At 50.6% G+C, this 18,328-nt stretch overlaps 1 protein-coding gene and 1 long non-coding RNA gene across 2 annotated transcripts in view; both read left to right on the forward strand.

Moving 5' to 3' along the window:
- LOC117530999 (MAGUK p55 subfamily member 2-like) overlaps positions 1-18,328 on the forward strand; it is a 100,156-nt gene that overhangs the window by 38,010 nt on the left and 43,818 nt on the right. Inside the window, 2 exon segments of the mRNA XM_034193992.1 lie at positions 22-177; positions 15,776-16,003. Coding sequence (XP_034049883.1) covers positions 22-177; positions 15,776-16,003 — 384 coding nt within the window.
- LOC117531003 lies at positions 3,222-14,598 on the forward strand. The gene is made up of 4 exons (XR_004566496.1): positions 3,222-3,327; positions 5,495-5,500; positions 5,663-5,668; positions 14,564-14,598. It is a non-coding gene; the product is annotated as an uncharacterized LOC117531003 (long non-coding RNA).

Here is an 18,328-nt window from a genome sequence, read left to right on the forward strand (position 1 = left end):
TTCCTGTTGTTCTGCTCGCAGTCCCTCCTGGAGACACATGATTCTGTGGCGTCCAAAAACTATGAGACTCCTCCGCCTAGCCCTTGTGCATTCATGGACGCCGCGCTCAATAACCAGCCTGTGCCGCCGGATGCAGTAAGGATGGTTGGCATTCGTAAGGTGTCCGGTGAGCACCTGGTAAGTCGACTTATTGTGGGCTGTCAAATTTCTTGTTTTCTAAGAGTTTCATTGACCAGTCTCAGACTAACCATCTGTAAAAGTCACTCTTAAATTTCTAAAGGACTTTCTGATGCTTTATGTTTGGATTGATGCCACCACCTTGATAGTTATTCAAATTTGATTAAAGGGAAAGAAGGTCTAGATGGTGCTAAAAAGGGGCAAGTATGCCAAATTAACCTAATAAGCTTTGGTATCCAACAAACAAGCAAGAAAAATGTCTTATTTTTTGCGTAAATACGTCAAGGGTGGATTTGGGGTTGGATCCCTTTACAATATTTAAAACAATTTTCATAAAACGGTTTCATGGTAGGAGTTGCTGTGCAAAAGGCAGTGTCAAGAAGAAACAACATGCAAGACACCCCAAGGTCAAGGTCCAAATCAGTGGATCGGGTCTAATAAGGTGACCAGACATAAAAAATTAAAGAACAGTGTTGCAAAATGGAAAAACATTTAAAATCAGATCAATTAAATGATAAAGAAAACAAACGAGTCTTTAAACTAGACTTAATCAAGCTCACAGAGTCCGACTGGCTTATCTCAATTGGAAAGCTGCTCTGCAACCAAGGCGCACTGTAAGAAAACACTTCTCTTGTAATTATTGCATGCGTCTGTGAACACATTAGCTCAACAGCAATACATGGTAGCTGTTAAAAATTTAGCATTTTGGGGACGCATATGCACATTAGGTCATAATATCAGTCAAAATAAGTCAAAATATTACAGTGTAGACGCCTCATATTTCCACCATTTGTAGCCCTGCACTGTGCATGAGCTGATCAGACTTTGTTTAGGATGAAAGAGAATCAGCTGTAGGAAATTTTTTTTACATAGATTTTATAATACTGCCATTTGATGAAGCACTCACATAAAGATGGATAACATCATGTTTATGTCTGATGTCTTCAACTCCATATGTTCCTTAGTTGTGATCCTGAGGTTCAGCTGGACCTTTCGTACAAAAGTCTGTTAAGTCTAGGGTAGTCCTTTCTCAGTTTTGTGTATATGGTCCCAAGCTTTTTGGAATGAATGTTTTTGAAATATCTCCCAAGGAAGAAGCAGACTTGTAGCCATCTAAATGCTCTGGAAGCTTTGGCTTTAGCTTTTTTTTTCTTCTATGAAATGCAAGAAGGCACTAGACCTAAAGAAGAAGAAGTAGTCCTATATAGGTCCTGAGGTCCATTGGTGCTGGTGCTTAACTCTGGACACTGTTGCATGAAGTGGATGGGAGTCCACATCAACCCCTGGACGTGACACCAGTCCATCGCAGATTACTTCGCAAATCAAGGCTGGTACTCATTTGTACCTGGGTACACTGGGACAATGCAAATAAAGTACCTTTTCCGAGGACATGACCGGAAATCAAATCCAGGGTCCGTATGCTCGGTGCATATCAAAGTCCTCTCAAAGAGCTCCTAACTTAGCCTAAAATATCCTGGCAAGGACTCCCAGCCTAAGAGAGAACGAAGAGGTGTCTGAGAGCAATTCTGACAAGGAGTTGACAGAAACTCCTATCTTAGTGAGGAGGCGGGGTTGACCCCATTGCTAGGTATGACGTGGTCCTGTAAGAGCTTTGATTGGTTGTCACAGAAAGGGAAGGGGAAATTTAAAAAAAAATGCACTCTGCGCTCCTACATATGAATGAACAGTAAAATCGACCAGTCATATAACTGCATTAAGAAATGCGGAATCGTGAAAATGTGTAATCGTGAAAAAAATTTAATGCCATGATGATGATAATCAGCAAAATTAAACTGGAGCGATCGCCGGGCCGGTTGATAAACCTGTAAATTCTTGTGCTGCAATGCATTAGGGGAGTTCTGGGTTTTAGGGTTTTAAATGTTGTTATTGTGGTTGTTGTTAGTTTAAAAATGTTGTTAGTGTTGTTGATTTATTGTGTTTTTGTAGTTCAGTTAGTTTAGTGACTTAAGTGTCACCATGTTGTCACCATAAGTGAAAAGTGTATCGTGCTTGATGCCTCCCCTTCACCGTATGTGCTGTTTTATCCGAAAAATAAGAGCGCCTCCTAGTGACAGAGTGCCAAACAACACGCAGTTCACCACAAAATGAATTGTTACACAGCTTGAAGATGTTTGAATGTATCTCATTCACATGCTGATTATCTACATATTAAAAGTGTGAGTTTATTAATAAGTTCAATGTAAGTACATAATATAATTGTAAATATGTTAAAATTACATGCATCGCACAAGAAAGCGAAAACGCTTATTTTCATTGTGGTTCACTTAAAAATCCAATCACAAACTAGAAGTAATCATAAAATAAAATAATATCAATAATACTAATATTAGTATTAGCATTCTTTTTATTATTACTGTGTGAATATAATAGCAACCTAAACAATTTATAAATACATTAAGAGAGTAAATTAACATAAAATAATGAGTAGATCAAGCTGGTAGTGTGTTATTGACTCACTGTCATCCTACATATGGAGAACGTCTCTGCTTCCTCTCTGTCTTTTCCACCAGCTTGTCTGCTTAAGACACTCTTAGGCTTCTTAAAAGTCCTCCTTACTACTCTTACAAGTTTGGCACCTTAGGAGCTCTCTTAAGGTCTAAGGTGCTTTGCAGACAACTTTCATCTTACCAAGGGAAAATTCTAAGAAATGTCTAAGAATTCGAGAAACTCTAAGATTTTTCTTAGAATAATGTCACTAAGAGCTATTTTTAGCCTTAGTCTTCTTCATGCATACAGGCCCAGGTCTTTCTATTGGTAGCCCAAATCCTGAACCCTCTAATCAACCTGTTCTGCACAGTTTCTAGAGGTAGGCCCATAACTACAACCATACTTTCTGACATGTCACTAAATGACGGAAAGGGGTTCCCTAGGTCATCACATAGTGACACAAAGGGGCACTGACCTATGGTAAATATGTGATGAGTTGGGAGTGAGAAGGTGTAGTGTTGGTAGTAAGGGTGTTACGATACATGCATTTGTATTTAACTGTTTCGGTACAGGATGTTCGGTTCGGTACAGGGTTCTTCACGGGTGAGTTCGCGTTGCGTGTGTTTACATTCAGTGTTGCCAACCTGGCGACTTCCTCGCTAAATCTGGCAACTTTCCAAAGCCTCTTAACAACTTATTTTTGTTGTGTGGGCCGCCAGACGAGGAGGTACTGCTGGCCCACCACCAGAGGGCGCCCTGCCTGAAGTGCGGGCTTCAGGCACGAGAGGGCGCTGCCGCCACGGACACAGCCGGGGGTGACAGCTGTCACTCATTATATCACGACAGCTGTCACCCATCTACGTTTCATCATACTACTCCATAAAACCCGGATGTCATCTCCACCTCATTGCCGAGATATCATCTACCTGTGAAGGTAATTTCTCTGCTGACTTACAACATTGACTAATAGTCTGAACTTCTTTGCAGCCATTTTCCTGTAAGTGTTTCCTTATCTGTGGGATTGGCATTTGGTGTGATCAGCGACGGCTTCGCTTCACACTCCAACCAGATAAGTGGTTAACAGGAGCTGCACGAGTGTGTGATTAGAGGTGGAGGTGACTTTCCACCTTCTGACTGTTTTTGTTACTGGGTGTGCACACACCCACATCTCACTGTTTGTGCTCCTCACCAGCAGTACCAGATCCGACAGTCGGGGACGGTGATCACCTGGGAATTCGGGACTTGGCGGCTCCAGTATTCACCGGGTTCGCTGGCGGCGGAAATCGTGTGGTTCCGGCTCTTCTCAGGACAGACGTCTTCTATCCTCGAGCCTGCCCACACGTCACCTTTGTGTATTGACTGCTATCATATTCTGAGATTGTCTGTATAGTCGTTGTGCACATTCACAACATTAAATTGTTACCTTTTGGCTCATCTATTGACCGTTCATTTGCGCCCCCTGTTGTGGGTCCGTGTCACCAAACTTTCCCCAACAGGATATCTCGGCCTTTGTCATGGATCCCGAGGGGCGTCAACCATCTGTTGGACAGCCAATGGAAGAGCAGGGTGCACAGGCGTCGGCTGGAGGCGTGATTGGTGAGTTGCAGCATATCCTCACCACCTTTACCGCTCGGATGGACCTGATGACCGAGCAAAACGTCATCCTTAATCGCAGGATGGAGGCTCTCACCGCGCAGGTGGAAGCGCACGCTCAGGGCGCTGCTGCAGCTCCTCCTCCTGCCGACCCGGTGTTGAATACAGACATTCCACTGGTCATTCAACGACCCCCCCCCACCATCCCCTGAAGCATACATAAGCCCCCCAGAGCCGTACGGAGGTTGTGTGGAGACGTGCGCGGACTTTCTTATGCAGTGTTCGCTCGTCTTTGCACAACGTCCCGTGATGTACGCGTCTGATGCCAGCAAGGTGGCTTACGTGATTAATTTGCTTCGGGGTGAGGCACGCGCTTGGGCTACAGCGCTTTGGGAGCAAGGTTCACGGCTCCTTACCACTTATACTGGGTTTGTGAGGGAGCTCAGGACCATTTTTGATCACCCTAACAGCGGCGAAACCACGTCTACCGTGCTGCTGTCAATGAGACAGGGGTGTCGGAGCGCAGCCGAATATACAGTCGACTTCCGCATCACAGCTGCGAGGTCCGGCTGGAATATGACTGCGCTCCGCGCCGCCTTCATAAACGGACTGTCGTCGGTCCTGAAGGAGCACCTGGTGGCTAAGGAGGAACCGCAGGATTTGGCTGAGCTTATCGATTTGGTTATACGGTTGGAGAACCGGTTACAAGAACGCCGACGGGAGCGAGGCGAAGGGCGTGGTCAGGCACAAGCCGTCCCTCTTCCTCCCGGGTCCAAAAGGGAGCCGTCTTCCCCACGCTCCACAGCCACAGCGCTCCGTGTGGCTACAGCTCCCCCTGCTGACGGTGCTAGGGACACAAGCAGGGCCGCATTCAGACAGAGGAGGCTGGTCAGTGGGGAGTGCTTTGTCTGCGGCTCGAGTGAGCATCAGCAGAGAGACTGCCCCAAACGGTCAAAACACAAACGCCCGCCCTTAGAGACTGGGCTGAGGGGGGGTCAAAACATTCACGTGGGTCATACACATCTGTCTACACGACTCCCAGTTAAAATCCTGAGCGGGGATTTAACCCTTCAAGCCCCAGCACTGGTGGACACTGGTGGGGTCAGAAGGGAATCTGCTGGATAGCAGATGGGCAAGGGAGGTAGGGCTCCCTCTGGTGGCGCTTTCTTCGCCAGTGAAGGTGCGAGCACTAGATGGCACTCTTCTCCCTTTTATCACACACAAGACACTACCTGTAACCCTGGTAGTGTCTGGGAATCACCGGGAGGAGATTGAGTTTTTTGTAACTCCTTCTACCTCCCGCGTGATTTTGGGCTTCCCATGGATGATTAAACACAATCCCCGGATTGATTGGCCGTCTGGGGTTGTGACTCAGTGGAGCGAAACCTGCCACCGGAATTGTTTAGGATCCTCGGTTCCTCCCGGTGTAAATGCTAATGAGGAGGTTAAAGTCCCTCCCAATCTGACGGCAGTGCCGGTTGAGTACCATGACCTTGCTGACGTCTTCAGCAAGGATCTGGCGCTCACCCTTCCCCCGCACCGTCCGTACGATTGTGCCATTGATTTGGTCCCGGGCGCTGAGTACCCGTCCAGCAGGCTGTACAACCTCTCACATCCTGAGCGCGAATCAATGGAGACCTACATCCAGGACTCATTAGCTGCCGGGCTGATCCGGAATTCCACCTCCCCGATGGGTGCAGGTTTCTTTTTTGTGGGCAAGAAAGACGGCAGACTCCATCCATGCATTGATTACAGGGGGCTGAACGACATAACGGTTCGCAATCGATACCCTTTACCCCTGTTGGATTCAGTGTTCACGCCCCTGCATGGAGCCCAAATTTTCACCAAACTGGACCTTAGGAATGCGTATCACCTGGTTCGGATCTGGAAGGGAGACAAATGGAAGACGGCATTTAACACCCCATTAGGTCATTTTGAGTACCTGGTCATGCCGTTCGGCCTCACCAACGCCCCCGCGACGTTCCAAGCTTTGGTAAATGACGTCTTGCGGGACTTCCTGCACCGATTCGTCTTCGTATATCTGGATGACATACTCATCTTTTCGCCGGATCCTGAGACTCATGTCCAGCATGTACATCAGGTCCTGCAGCGGTTGTTGGAGAACCGGCTGTTTGTGAAGGGCGAGAAGTGTGAGTTTCACTGCACCTCTTTGTCCTTCCTGGGGTTCATCATCTCCTCCAACTCTGTCGCCCCTGATCCGGCCAAGGTTGCGGCGGTGAGAGATTGGCCCCAACCAACAAGCCATAGGAAGCTGCAACAGTTCCTCGGCTTTGCAAATTTCTACAGGAGGTTCATTAAGGGCTACAGTCAGGTAGTTAGCCCCCTGACAGCCCTGACCTCTCCAAAAGTCCCCTTCACCTGGTCGGATCGGTGCGAAGCCGCGTTCAAGGAGTTGAAACGCCGGTTCTCGTCTGCACCAGTTCTGGTGCAGCCCGACCCTAGCCGCCAGTTTGTGGTTGAAGTGGACGCCTCTGACTCAGGGATAGGAGCCGTGCTATCCCAGAGCGGGGAGACCGATAAGGTTCTTCACCCGTGTGCCTACTTTTCTTGCAGGTTGACCCCCGCTGAACGGAACTATGACGTCGGCAATTGAGAACTCCTTGCGGTGAAAGAGGCTCTTGAGGAGTGGAGACACCTGTTGGAGGGAGCGTCTGTGCCGTTCACGGTTTTCACTGACCATCAGAACCTGGAGTATATCAGGACCGCCAAGCGGCTGAACCCCAGGCAAGTCCGCTGGTCACTGTTCTTCGGACGTTTTGACTTCCGGATCACCTATCGCCCCGGGACCAAGAACCAGAGATCGGATGCTTTGTCCCGGGTACACGAAGACGAAGTCAAAACTGTGCTGTCGGATCCACCGGACACCATCATTCCGGAGTCCACTATCATGGCCACCCTCACCTGGGACGTGGAGAAGACCATCCGGGAGGCCCTGGCACGGAGCCTGGACCCTGGAACTGGTCCGAAGAATCGTATGTACGTCCCACCAGAAGCCAGAGCTGCAGTCTTGGATTTCTGTTACGGTTCCAAGCTCTCCTGTCATCCAGGGGTGCGAAGGACCGTGGCAGTTGTCCGGCAGCACTTCTGGTGGGCGTCTATGGAGGCCGATGTCCGAGAGTATATCCAGGCCTGCACCACCTGTGCCAGGGGCAAGGCAGACCACAAAAGGTCCCAAGGACTTCTCCAGCCACTTCCTGTGCCTCATTGCCCCTGGTCCCATATCGGCCTGGATTTCGTCACGGGCCTCCCGCCGTCCCAGGGCAACACCACCATCCTCACGATAGTGGACCGATTCTCCAAGGCGGCCCACTTCGTGGCCCTCCCGAAGCTCCCAATGGCCCAGGAGACAGCAGACCTCCTGGTCCACCACGTCGTCCGTCTGCATGGGATACCAACTGACGTAGTCTCGGATCGTGGTCCCCAGTTTTCCTCTCAAGTCTGGAGGAGTTTCTGCAGAGAACTGGGGGCCACCGTGAGCCTCTCGTCCGGGTACCACCCACAGATGAACGGACAGGCAGAACCTGTCAACCAAGAGTTGGAACAGACCCTCCGCTGTGTGACATCCGCGCACCCGACGGCCTGGAGTAACCATCTGGCCTGGATTGAGTATGCACATAACAGCCAGGTGTCTTCTGCCACCGGCCTCTCCCCATTTGAGGTGTGTCTGGGGTACCAGCCCCCATTGTTTCCCATCGTGGAGGGACAGGTCGGTGTGCCCTCGGTCCAGGCCCACCTGCGGAGGTGCCGTCGGGTGTGGTGCACCGCCCGTTCTGCCTTGTTAAAGGCCCGGATGAGGGCTAAGGCCCATGCAGACCGCCGGCGGTCCCTGGCCCCTGCATACCAGCCCGGGCAGGAGGTGTGGTTATCAACCAAGGACATTCCCCTGCAGGTGGACTCCCCCAAACTGATGGACAGGTTCATTGGACCATTCAAGATCGTCAAAATCCTCAGTCCTGCTGCAGTGAAGCTCCAGCTCCCGGCTTCACTGCGGATCCACCCTGTTTTTCATGTCTCCCGGATTAAACCACACCTCACCTCACCCCTCTGTGCTCCCGGTCCGGCGCCGCCTCCTGCCCGGATCATTGACGGGGAGCCGGCTTGGACAGTGCGCCGGCTCCTGGACGTCCATCGAATGGGCCGGGGGTTCCAGTATTTGGTGGACTGGGAGGGGTATGGACCCGAAGAACGCTCCTGGGTGAAGAGGAGCTTCATCCTGGACCCGGCCCTCTTGGCCGATTTCTACCGCCGACACCCGGATAAACCTGGTCGGGCGCCAGGAGGCGCCCGTTGAGGGGGGGGTCCTGTTGTGTTGGCTGCCAGACGAGGAGGTACTGCTGGCCCACCACCAGAGGGCGCCCTGCCTGAAGTGCGGGCTTCAGGCACGAGAGGGCGCTGCTGCCACGGACACAGCCGGGGGTGACAGCTGTCACTCATTATCTCATGACAGCTGTCACCCATCTTTGCTTCATCATACTACTCCATAAAACCCGGATGTCATCTCCACCTCATTGCCGAGATATCATCTACCTGTGAAGGTAATTTCTCTGCTGACTTACAACATTGACTAATAGTCTGAACTTCTTTGCAGCCGTTTTCCTGTAAGTGTTTCCTTATCTGTGGGATTGGCGTTTGGTGTGATCAGCGACGGCTTCGCTTCACACTCCAACCAGATAAGTGGTTAACAGGAGCTGCACGAGTGTGTGATTAGAGGTGGAGGTGACTTTCCACCTTCTGACTGTTTTTGTTACTGGGTGTGCACACACCCACATCTCACTGTTTGTGCTCCTCACCAGCAGTACCAGATCCGACAGTCGGGGACGGTGATCACCTGGGAATTCGGGACTTGGCGGCTCCAGTATTCACCAGGTTCGGTGGCGGTGGAAATCATGTGGTTCCGGCTCTTCTCAGGACAGACGTCTTCTATCCTCGAGCCTGCCCACACGTCACCTTTGTGTATTGACTGCTATCATATTCTGAGATTGTCTGTATAGTCATTGTGCACATTCACAACATTAAATTGTTACCTTTTGGCTCATCTATTGACCGTTCATTTGCGCCCCCTGTTGTGGGTCCGTGTCACCAAACTTTCCCCAACAGGATATCTCGGCCTTTGTCATGGATCCCGAGGGGCGTCAACCATCTGTTGGACAGCCAATGGAAGAGCAGGGTGCACAGGCGTCGGCTGGAGGCGTGATTGGTGAGTTGCAGCATATCCTCACCACCTTTACCGCTCGGATGGACCTGATGACCGAGCAAAACGTCATCCTTAATCGCAGGATGGAGGCTCTCACCGCGCAGGTGGAAGCGCACGCTCAGGGCGCTGCTGCAGCTCCTCCTCCTGCCGACCCGGTGTTGAATACAGACATTCCACTGGTCATTCAACGACCCCCCCCCACCATCCCCTGAAGCATACATAAGCCCCCCAGAGCCGTACGGAGGTTGTGTGGAGACGTGCGCGGACTTTCTTATGCAGTGTTCGCTCGTCTTTGCACAACGTCCCGTGATGTACGCGTCTGATGCCAGCAAGGTGGCTTACGTGATTAATTTGCTTCGGGGTGAGGCACGCGCTTGGGCTACAGCGCTTTGGGAGCAAGGTTCACGGCTCCTTACCACTTATACTGGGTTTGTGAGGGAGCTCAGGACCATTTTTGATCACCCTAACAGCGGCGAAACCACGTCTACCGTGCTGCTGTCAATGAGACAGGGGTGTCGGAGCGCAGCCGAATATACAGTCGACTTCCGCATCACAGCTGCGAGGTCCGGCTGGAATATGACTGCGCTCCGCGCCGCCTTCATAAACGGACTGTCGTCGGTCCTGAAGGAGCACCTGGTGGCTAAGGAGGAACCGCAGGATTTGGCTGAGCTTATCGATTTGGTTATACGGTTGGAGAACCGGTTACAAGAACGCCGACGGGAGCGAGGCGAAGGGCGTGGTCAGGCACAAGCCGTCCCTCTTCCTCCCGGGTCCAAAAGGGAGCCGTCTTCCCCACGCTCCACAGCCACAGCGCTCCGTGTGGCTACAGCTCCCCCTGCTGACGGTGCTAGGGACACAAGCAGGGCCGCATTCAGACAGAGGAGGCTGGTCAGTGGGGAGTGCTTTGTCTGCGGCTCGAGTGAGCATCAGCAGAGAGACTGCCCCAAACGGTCAAAACACAAACGCCCGCCCTTAGAGACTGGGCTGAGGGGGGGTCAAAACATTCACGTGGGTCATACACATCTGTCTACACGACTCCCAGTTAAAATCCTGAGCGGGGATTTAACCCTTCAAGCCCCAGCACTGGTGGACACTGGTGGGGTCAGAAGGGAATCTGCTGGATAGCAGATGGGCAAGGGAGGTAGGGCTCCCTCTGGTGGCGCTTTCTTCGCCAGTGAAGGTGCGAGCACTAGATGGCACTCTTCTCCCTTTTATCACACACAAGACACTACCTGTAACCCTGGTAGTGTCTGGGAATCACCGGGAGGAGATTGAGTTTTTTGTAACTCCTTCTACCTCCCGCGTGATTTTGGGCTTCCCATGGATGATTAAACACAATCCCCGGATTGATTGGCCGTCTGGGGTTGTGACTCAGTGGAGCGAAACCTGCCACCGGAATTGTTTAGGATCCTCGGTTCCTCCCGGTGTAAATGCTAATGAGGAGGTTAAAGTCCCTCCCAATCTGACGGCAGTGCCGGTTGAGTACCATGACCTTGCTGACGTCTTCAGCAAGGATCTGGCGCTCACCCTTCCCCCGCACCGTCCGTACGATTGTGCCATTGATTTGGTCCCGGGCGCTGAGTACCCGTCCAGCAGGCTGTACAACCTCTCACATCCTGAGCGCGAATCAATGGAGACCTACATCCAGGACTCATTAGCTGCCGGGCTGATCCGGAATTCCACCTCCCCGATGGGTGCAGGTTTCTTTTTTGTGGGCAAGAAAGACGGCAGACTCCATCCATGCATTGATTACAGGGGGCTGAACGACATAACGGTTCGCAATCGATACCCTTTACCCCTGTTGGATTCAGTGTTCACGCCCCTGCATGGAGCCCAAATTTTCACCAAACTGGACCTTAGGAATGCGTATCACCTGGTTCGGATCTGGAAGGGAGACAAATGGAAGACGGCATTTAACACCCCATTAGGTCATTTTGAGTACCTGGTCATGCCGTTCGGCCTCACCAACGCCCCCGCGACGTTCCAAGCTTTGGTAAATGACGTCTTGCGGGACTTCCTGCACCGATTCGTCTTCGTATATCTGGATGACATACTCATCTTTTCGCCGGATCCTGAGACTCATGTCCAGCATGTACATCAGGTCCTGCAGCGGTTGTTGGAGAACCGGCTGTTTGTGAAGGGCGAGAAGTGTGAGTTTCACTGCACCTCTTTGTCCTTCCTGGGGTTCATCATCTCCTCCAACTCTGTCGCCCCTGATCCGGCCAAGGTTGCGGCGGTGAGAGATTGGCCCCAACCAACAAGCCATAGGAAGCTGCAACAGTTCCTCGGCTTTGCAAATTTCTACAGGAGGTTCATTAAGGGCTACAGTCAGGTAGTTAGCCCCCTGACAGCCCTGACCTCTCCAAAAGTCCCCTTCACCTGGTCGGATCGGTGCGAAGCCGCGTTCAAGGAGTTGAAACGCCGGTTCTCGTCTGCACCAGTTCTGGTGCAGCCCGACCCTAGCCGCCAGTTTGTGGTTGAAGTGGACGCCTCTGACTCAGGGATAGGAGCCGTGCTATCCCAGAGCGGGGAGACCGATAAGGTTCTTCACCCGTGTGCCTACTTTTCTTGCAGGTTGACCCCCGCTGAACGGAACTATGACGTCGGCAATTGAGAACTCCTTGCGGTGAAAGAGGCTCTTGAGGAGTGGAGACACCTGTTGGAGGGAGCGTCTGTGCCGTTCACGGTTTTCACTGACCATCAGAACCTGGAGTATATCAGGACCGCCAAGCGGCTGAACCCCAGGCAAGTCCGCTGGTCACTGTTCTTCGGACGTTTTGACTTCCGGATCACCTATCGCCCCGGGACCAAGAACCAGAGATCGGATGCTTTGTCCCGGGTACACGAAGACGAAGTCAAAACTGTGCTGTCGGATCCACCGGACACCATCATTCCGGAGTCCACTATCATGGCCACCCTCACCTGGGACGTGGAGAAGACCATCCGGGAGGCCCTGGCACGGAGCCTGGACCCCGGAACTGGTCCGAAGAATCGTATGTACGTCCCACCAGAAGCCAGAGCTGCAGTCTTGGATTTCTGTTACGGTTCCAAGCTCTCCTGTCATCCAGGGGTGCGAAGGACCGTGGCAGTTGTCCGGCAGCACTTCTGGTGGGCGTCTATGGAGGCCGATGTCCGAGAGTATATCCAGGCCTGCACCACCTGTGCCAGGGGCAAGGCAGACCACAAAAGGTCCCAAGGACTTCTCCAGCCACTTCCTGTGCCTCATTGCCCCTGGTCCCATATCGGCCTGGATTTCGTCACGGGCCTCCCGCCGTCCCAGGGCAACACCACCATCCTCACGATAGTGGACCGATTCTCCAAGGCGGCCCACTTCGTGGCCCTCCCGAAGCTCCCAATGGCCCAGGAGACAGCAGACCTCCTGGTCCACCACGTCGTCCGTCTGCATGGGATACCAACTGACGTAGTCTCGGATCGTGGTCCCCAGTTTTCCTCTCAAGTCTGGAGGAGTTTCTGCAGAGAACTGGGGGCCACCGTGAGCCTCTCGTCCGGGTACCACCCACAGATGAACGGACAGGCAGAACCTGTCAACCAAGAGTTGGAACAGACCCTCCGCTGTGTGACATCCGCGCACCCGACGGCCTGGAGTAACCATCTGGCCTGGATTGAGTATGCACATAACAGCCAGGTGTCTTCTGCCACCGGCCTCTCCCCATTTGAGGTGTGTCTGGGGTACCAGCCCCCATTGTTTCCCATCGTGGAGGGACAGGTCGGTGTGCCCTCGGTCCAGGCCCACCTGCGGAGGTGCCGTCGGGTGTGGTGCACCGCCCGTTCTGCCTTGTTAAAGGCCCGGATGAGGGCTAAGGCCCATGCAGACCGCCGGCGGTCCCTGGCCCCTGCATACCAGCCCGGGCAGGAGGTGTGGTTATCAACCAAGGACATTCCCCTGCAGGTGGACTCCCCCAAACTGATGGACAGGTTCATTGGACCATTCAAGATCGTCAAAATCCTCAGTCCTGCTGCAGTGAAGCTCCAGCTCCCGGCTTCACTGCGGATCCACCCTGTTTTTCATGTCTCCCGGATTAAACCACACCTCACCTCACCCCTCTGTGCTCCCGGTCCGGCGCCGCCTCCTGCCCGGATCATTGACGGGGAGCCGGCTTGGACAGTGCGCCGGCTCCTGGACGTCCATCGAATGGGCCGGGGGTTCCAGTATTTGGTGGACTGGGAGGGGTATGGACCCGAAGAACGCTCCTGGGTGAAGAGGAGCTTCATCCTGGACCCGGCCCTCTTGGCCGATTTCTACCGCCGACACCCGGATAAACCTGGTCGGGCGCCAGGAGGCGCCCGTTGAGGGGGGGGTCCTGTTGTGTTGGCTGCCAGACGAGGAGGTACTGCTGGCCCACCACCAGAGGGCGCCCTGCCTGAAGTGCGGGCTTCAGGCACGAGAGGGCGCTGCTGCCACGGACACAGCCGGGGGTGACAGCTGTCACTCATTATCTCATGACAGCTGTCACCCATCTTTGCTTCATCATACTACTCCATAAAACCCGGATGTCATCTCCACCTCATTGCCGAGATATCATCTACCTGTGAAGGTAATTTCTCTGCTGACTTACAACATTGACTAATAGTCTGAACTTCTTTGCAGCCGTTTTCCTGTAAGTGTTTCCTTATCTGTGGGATTGGCGTTTGGTGTGATCAGCGACGGCTTCGCTTCACACTCCAACCAGATAAGTGGTTAACAGGAGCTGCACGAGTGTGTGATTAGAGGTGGAGGTGACTTTCCACCTTCTGACTGTTTTTGTTACTGGGTGTGCACACACCCACATCTCACTGTTTGTGCTCCTCACCAGCAGTACCAGATCCGACAGTCGGGGACGGTGATCACCTGGGAATTCGGGACTTGGCGGCTCCAGTATTCACCAGGTTCGGTGGCGGTGGAAATCATGTGGTTCCGGCTCTTCTCAGGACAGACGTCTTCTATCCTCGAGCCTGCCCACACGTCACCTTTGTGTATTGACTGCTATCATATTCTGAGATTGTCTGTATAGTCATTGTGCACATTCACAACATTAAATTGTTACCTTTTGGCTCATCTATTGACCGTTCATTTGCGCCCCCTGTTGTGGGTCCATGTCACCACACTTTCCCCAACAATTTTCTCAAAAGCGACTAGCGACAAATCAAGCTATTTTTCCTGGCGTTACTGGAGACGTTTCTTATGTTTGGTGACTGAAAGTGAAAGTCTCTGTTGTCACCGAGCGGCAGTGGGTCTCCTCCTCCTCCACTGCAGCAGCCTGTAAAGCGCTGAGCAGAGGGATATCAACAATCCTCCTCACTCGGACTCGCTCAGCCTACTGACCTCGTTTGCTGCGCTGTGAATAAATAGTCCCCAGACTTTGAGAAGCCTTGGCCTTGAGAAATTATTTTATTTTAATAAGTGATGGCCAATTTTAATGGCAAAATAAATAAATAAACCAAGAAACAAGTTTATTTGTGATTCTAAATATTTTTAACGTGGTTTACTCACTTTTTTGCCTCTCCCACAATGTTTTTGTTTTCAAAACTTTATTTAAAAAAGATATATTAACAAACATTAAACAAACAGTTAATAGAAAGAGACAGAAAATAAAATAAAGTGTACAAAAGTAAAGGGATTCTTTAACATTAATTCCTTAAAAAGTGTGACAGTTTTGGACACGTTAATTTTTGTGGCAAAAAATATGAAGGTTGAATAAAATTGAACAGGGCTTCATGCTGGAACCGTTGTGCTGTGCTTTACTTGTGGAAAGGATTGTTAAAAGCTGTTTACTAGGAATTTATTTTTTATCATATTTCATACATTTGTTGTTTATTTGAGAACATTTTATTTAACTTATTACCAGGCAGCACTTTGCAATTATTTTATTTTCCTGTTTGTATAATGTTACAATAAATTGTTGGTTTAAACAACAAGCAAATTTAGATTTTGCATTTTGTTCCCATACTGTACCGAAAATGATCCGAACCGTGACCTCAAAACTGAGGTACGTACTGAACTGTGATTTTTGTGTATCGTTACACCCCTAGTTGGTAGGATGTTCAGCAGTTCAGGTACCTCTTGATAGCTTTTTGTTTTGGGTCTTTGCAGTGCCATGCGCTCAACTGAGTGCCGTTCTAGTTGAATAGAGATTTAATCAATACTTTAAAGGGTGATAAGAGAAAGAAACATTGACAGCACTCAGCCACACTCTTCCCATCGTGCTTTTACCTCTTGATTTGTTGACGCGTTATCTACCCACAAAGGACAATGAAACCTGATGTTGCTTCCACACTTCAGTTATTTTGTTCAGCAATTGTGCAAAACAGATTTTTATCTAGATCAAATCCACATTTGTGCAGGGAGTGACGTTTCGTGTAGAAAGTGGCGAGCTGGTGATTGCCAGGATCCTCCACGGCGGCATGATTGACCAGCAAGGTCTGCTCCATGTCGGTGACATCATCAAGGAGGTGAATGGGAAGGAGGTGGGCAATGACCCAAAAGTGCTGCAGGAGATGCTGAAGGAGGCCAGTGGCAGTGTGGTGCTGAAGATCCTGCCCAGCTATCAGGAGCCCCACACACCCAGACAGGTGTGCCACAGTCTGACCCACAACACACACTATGATCACCTAGTCTGTAAAATAATATGTTTTGAAGTAATAATAAAATAATAATATAAATAATTAAATATGTTTTGAAGCTTAACTCCAGACTCTGGAGTTAAGCTTCAAAACATCTTATTTTATTAGTCAACATAGCATGAGATTTATAGGTGTCCAAAATGACATTTTACACATTAATGTAGAAGCCAAGAATTATTTTATATGTAAATATTTCAAAGTTTAATGGAATCCTGTGCAGTGAATCAAGCCGCACTCCCTCTGTGCTCAGAGCTTTTCCATCCTGTTTATGTTTCCGGTCTGGCTGCATGTGTACATTTAGTGCATGAGATTTCTGTGTGTGCACATTTAGTGCATGTGAGTCCCGCCCTGTGAAACCATTCCTCCACCCTACGTTTATCAAGAGACAGCAGCACTCACTACTCACATCATAGCTGTTGATTTTTTGAAGATGGAGGAGAGCAGTGATTTTTTCCAGAAATATTGTTGTGTGGGCTGCTGAAGAGGAGGTACTGCTGGCCCACCACCACCAGAGGGCGCCCTGCTTGAAGTGCGGGCTTCAAGCATGAGAGGGCGTCGGAGCAACAGAGAGTGACAGCTGTCACTCGTCAACAGCACCAGCTGTCACTCATTCTACCATCACCATAAAAGCCAGATTGCAACTCCACCTCCCCGCCGAGAAATCAGTTACCACTCAGGTAACCTTCTCTGCGATTATTGAGATTAAAATATTGTTCTGTGTGCAGCCGTGTTCCTGTGGGCTCTGTCGGAGGCTGGATTGGCGGACATTGAGAGGGCGACGTTCTTCGCCTCTCACTCCATCCAGGAAAGAGACCAACAGGAGCTGCACGGGTGACATTGTTTCTGGAGGTGGAGGTTCTCCCTCCCGGAGGAACTGAGTACAGAGAGATTACTGGGTGTGTATCCACACACCCACCATTAACTATTTCTGTTTCTGCCAGCAGTACCAGGTCTGACAGCTGGAGACGGTGGCCACCTGGGATCCAGGACTTGGCGGCTCCGGTGTTCTTCAGATCCGTTGGCGGTGGAAGCCGTGTGGGATCCGGCTCTTCTCTGGACAGACGTCTTCTATCCTCGAGCCTGCCCACACGTCACCTTGTGTATGATTGACTGTACTCCTCAACTGCAATTGTCTGTATTCCGTTGTGCAATTCACAACATTAAATTGTTACTGTTTGGCTTAATCCATTGTCCGTTCATTACCGCCCCCTGTTGTGGGTCCGTGTCACTACACTTTCGCAACAAATATGACCGTGTTCTTGGACAAGACCTTTCATCACAATTGTTACAAATGGGTACTGGCCTCAGCTGAGGAGGTAACCTGTGATGGTCTGGTGTCCCATCCAGGAATATGCTATGGGATGGTATCCGGGATAAGTCCCGGCCTACTGTATCCATATCGATATTAACATTTGCATCAATATTGATCGATACCGGTGTCATGAGATGTACACTTTATTTAAAGTAGACCTGCATTGAAATAAATGCAGTCAGATCTTTGGACCAAAAAATAACATATTTACACATAAGATCCTTCTGAATGTAGTAAAGTAAATCTGCAAGCCCAGATCTGTCATTCAACGGAGAAATCTTCATTTAAAAGTGACAAATTTACAGCTACAATTTAGCCCTCCGCAAACCTGTCATCACATCCAGGACGCTGCCGAGACGTCAGAGAGAAGACCCTATCCCAGCATACATTGTGCGTGCCAACTATAATTTGTGGATTTACGTAAGTTTGCATCTGCACCTTTTTCTTGTCTTATACGGAAGGATCTACTTTTTTAAAAATTTCATATTGTCTTGCGGCACGTTTGGTGAGTACACATTTCTTTTATTTGTGCTTGAAAATTATTTTGGGGGACTTTTTCATACGCCCGTTTGACTGAGTGGTGTCGCATTGAAAATCTACTGTCTTTCGCCTCCGGTGTTACCGTTGTGGGGTACGGAGGCGGGACCCGCAAAGAATCCAAGTCATTAAAAAGATATAAACCTTTCTCAGCGGCCACGGAGCTCTGCGGCTCAGAATACCGAGACGTGCAGCGCTGCGGAAAGTCTGTCCTTCCAGCAACAGGTGTTACCGGCCGCTAACATTAAAACAACGAGCGTAGTCTCTGAACTTTTGCCAAGTTGGCTGCACCTCCATTCAGTAGACAGGGACGTGGTGCCGGCTGCACAACAGACACGGGCGGTGTGAGTGGCCCACTTCGGCGGTTGCCGAGCATGACTCAGTAAGTGCAGCAGAGGCAGAGAGCGAGGCGTCGGGGAAGAACG

This window comes from Thalassophryne amazonica, chromosome 18, assembly GCF_902500255.1.
Source record: "Thalassophryne amazonica chromosome 18, fThaAma1.1, whole genome shotgun sequence".
NCBI lineage: Eukaryota > Metazoa > Chordata > Actinopteri > Batrachoidiformes > Batrachoididae > Thalassophryne > Thalassophryne amazonica.